The following is a 2,788-nucleotide window of genomic DNA, read 5'->3' as shown; positions in this document are numbered from 1 at the left end:
GATGGATATATAAACCTGCATTTATCCACAGGTTTAGGAAAAACAAATTCTGAAGTACAAACTCTTCTTGTCTTCAAAACATTCCTTGTGATCAATCAAATCGTTGAGTGAGTTCGACGAATCCAATTATTTGAGGTACAGCTATAGTTGGATTGAAAGCCATTTTATCCTGGGAAAAAGATTCCATAACCTTGGGTACAGTGAGGGGAATTATTCCTTAAGGATACTCCGTGAATTCAGGGGACTTGGACTTAAAATTTTGTTTCATCTCATTTCTGAAAGTTAACATACTTCTTGGATAGATTATTTATAACCTTGTGTTGAAGGTGTTAAGGAACTTCATAATTGTTCTTATCCTAGACTTGAACTTGGGTTGAAGTTATTGTTGCATTTATATAGAGATTCTTGTACCCAAAACGTTGAATACAACAGTGAATGCCCTGTGTGATGCATTGTGAGTGATTAGTGAAGAAAAATATGGTCCTATTATGTGAGAGTGGGTGATGAGTGAAAAGTAAAAAGTGGTCCCATTGTGTGAGAGTGGACACATTGATGAGAGGATTAGAAAGAATTTCGTGGCCATGTATAGTTGGTAAAATGAATCTCAACTACATGACTGAATGTTGTTACTTATTTAAAATGTGAAGGATAAGCGTGTCAGGATTCGTAAGATTGATGTGTTCTGTGTGATCAATTGTAAGTGATGAGTGAAAACAATATGATCCTATTGTGTGAGAGTGAGTGATGAATGAAACAAAAAAATGGTCTCATTGTGTGATAGTGTTAAGTTTGTGCGCCTTTGAGTCCTGCCTTATCGTGGTCCTTTATCCTTCACGTTTTAAATATGTAACAACATTCAGACAAATAGTTGAGGTTACCCTTTAAAATGTAGCTCCAAGTTTTTGTGGTAGAAATTAAGTACTTGGACATTCATTTCAAGTAGAAAAAACAGTCGAAAAAGACTAGATTTTTTTCGTAAAGAGTATGTGTCAAAGTTGACTGCTTCAGTGCTTCAGCTAGCCAAGAGTCTTGTGTTAAAAAGTCAGTTTCTGGATACCCATTTCAATTCAAGATTCTTGTTTCTTCTTTCACTTACGATAGTTTTTGACGAAGAAAATAGAAAAAAGACAGAGATGTTTTATTAAGGGTATGTGTCAAAGTTAACTGCTTCAGTGTTTCGGCTAACTAAAGAATCTTGATTTAAGGGGCTGTTATAATAATGAAGGAAGGACAGAAGGAGGGGAGTTTGATTTTTGCAGTTAATGGTGAGAAGTTTGAGTTGTCGCGTATTGATCCTTCGACAACTTTGCTTCAATTCTTGCGCTCTGAGACTCGTTTTAAGAGTCCTAAGCTTGGCTGTGGTGAAGGTAATGTTCCTTTTCTCTATCACCCCACTGTTACATGTATATATATGTTCTTTCTATTTTTTTTTTGGTGTGTGTGTGTGGGCGGGGGGGCAGGGATAGTTGTGGTGTCTATGATGAGGCTCGCTGTGGATGGTTACATGCGGGGTAGAGGTAGGCTGAAGAAATATTGAAAAGAGGTGATTAGGCATGACATGCAACAGTTGCAGCTTACGGAGGACATGACCCGTGATAGGAAGATGCGGATTAGGGTAGAGGATTAGGGGGAGGAGTGCGTTCGTACTAATGGGGAGGAGGGCTTTGAGGGTAGTTGTACCTTTAGTCATACTGTTATGCATGTATCTTGTAGTTTCTTGTTCGTCGTATTTTGATGGTGTTGGTGATTTTGGATAGATATTTTATAATATTAATCTATGGGTATCTTGTTTCTTGTATCATTCAGTTGTGTGATTTAATATCTTTTGTTTGTTATACTGGTGTCTGTCATGCCGGAGGTCTATCAGACCCCACTTTGTAGGAAAATACTGGTATGTTGTGGTGCTGGTTGTAATTATAGTGTTCGGACCTGTTTGTACACCTTAACTAGTTTCAAGGAAATTATCCAACACTATCCCGCCGACACATAATCGAGCAACCCTGCCAATTAATGCTTGGATAGATAGGAAGTAATATCAAGTGTTTTGGTCTCTTTCGAGATTTGAACCTGAGACCTCGTGATTTTCACTCTGCCTAGTATCAGTGCCGGCTCTACCTAATTTAAAAAAAAAAAAAAAGACAATCGCCTAAGGCCCCTAACTTTGAAGGGTCTCATTTTTTTAACAATAATAGATTGTAGGCTTTTATTAAAAAAATATTAAATATTATTTGTAGAAAAAAATACTTCTTGTATAAAAGTAAAGAATTATTAGAAGAATTTTGATGTATTTAAAGTATGTCTCCAAAAAGATTAAATGCATTAGTTATATTAACGGGAAAAAAAGTTAAAATAATCATCTATAATATTCACAACTTTGCATCTCAAAATTTAAAAATATAGACTTTATTAACAAAAATAATTTTTCTTAAAAATTTAAGGCCTCCGTTTGGTTGTCGCCTTAGGTCACCGATGTGCTTAAGCCGCCTCTGCCTAGTGTATGCTATATGCTAGTTTTTATGCTACAACTGTGAGGTTTGTGGCCTGTTTGTGTGCACCTCGACTAATTCTAGGAATACATGCTACCTCTCACTAGCAAAAATACTGGTAACTCTTGTCTATGGACACTTGGACAGATAAGAAGACATCACCTCACCATTTTTTATTGCATTGGATTTTGAACCTGAGAGCTCAAATGATTCTAAGGTTGTCAAGTGGGTCGGTCCTGGCCAACCCGAAATCAGCCTGTTAAAATTATTCGGGTTGTGGGCCGGGCCGGGTCCGGGTTGGG

The 2,788-nt window shown here is 37.1% G+C and overlaps 1 protein-coding gene across 1 annotated transcript in view; it reads left to right on the top strand.

Moving 5' to 3' along the window:
* The first annotated feature begins 870 nt into the window (after window positions 1-870).
* The window catches only part of LOC107847504 (abscisic-aldehyde oxidase), a 38,510-nt gene continuing 36,592 nt past the window's right edge, over window positions 871-2,788 (top strand). Inside the window, exon 1 of the mRNA XM_016691787.2 lies at window positions 871-1,367. Coding sequence (XP_016547273.1) covers window positions 1,220-1,367 — 148 coding nt within the window. The 5' untranslated portion in view covers window positions 871-1,219. The remainder of the gene's footprint in view (window positions 1,368-2,788) is intronic.

The sequence above is a fragment of the Capsicum annuum genome, chromosome 11 (genome assembly GCF_002878395.1).
Source record: "Capsicum annuum cultivar UCD-10X-F1 chromosome 11, UCD10Xv1.1, whole genome shotgun sequence".
In the NCBI taxonomy this organism is placed as follows: domain Eukaryota; kingdom Viridiplantae; phylum Streptophyta; class Magnoliopsida; order Solanales; family Solanaceae; genus Capsicum; species Capsicum annuum.
The sequence above is the reverse complement of the archived record's forward strand: the minus strand, read 5'-3'. Positions and strand labels throughout refer to the sequence as shown.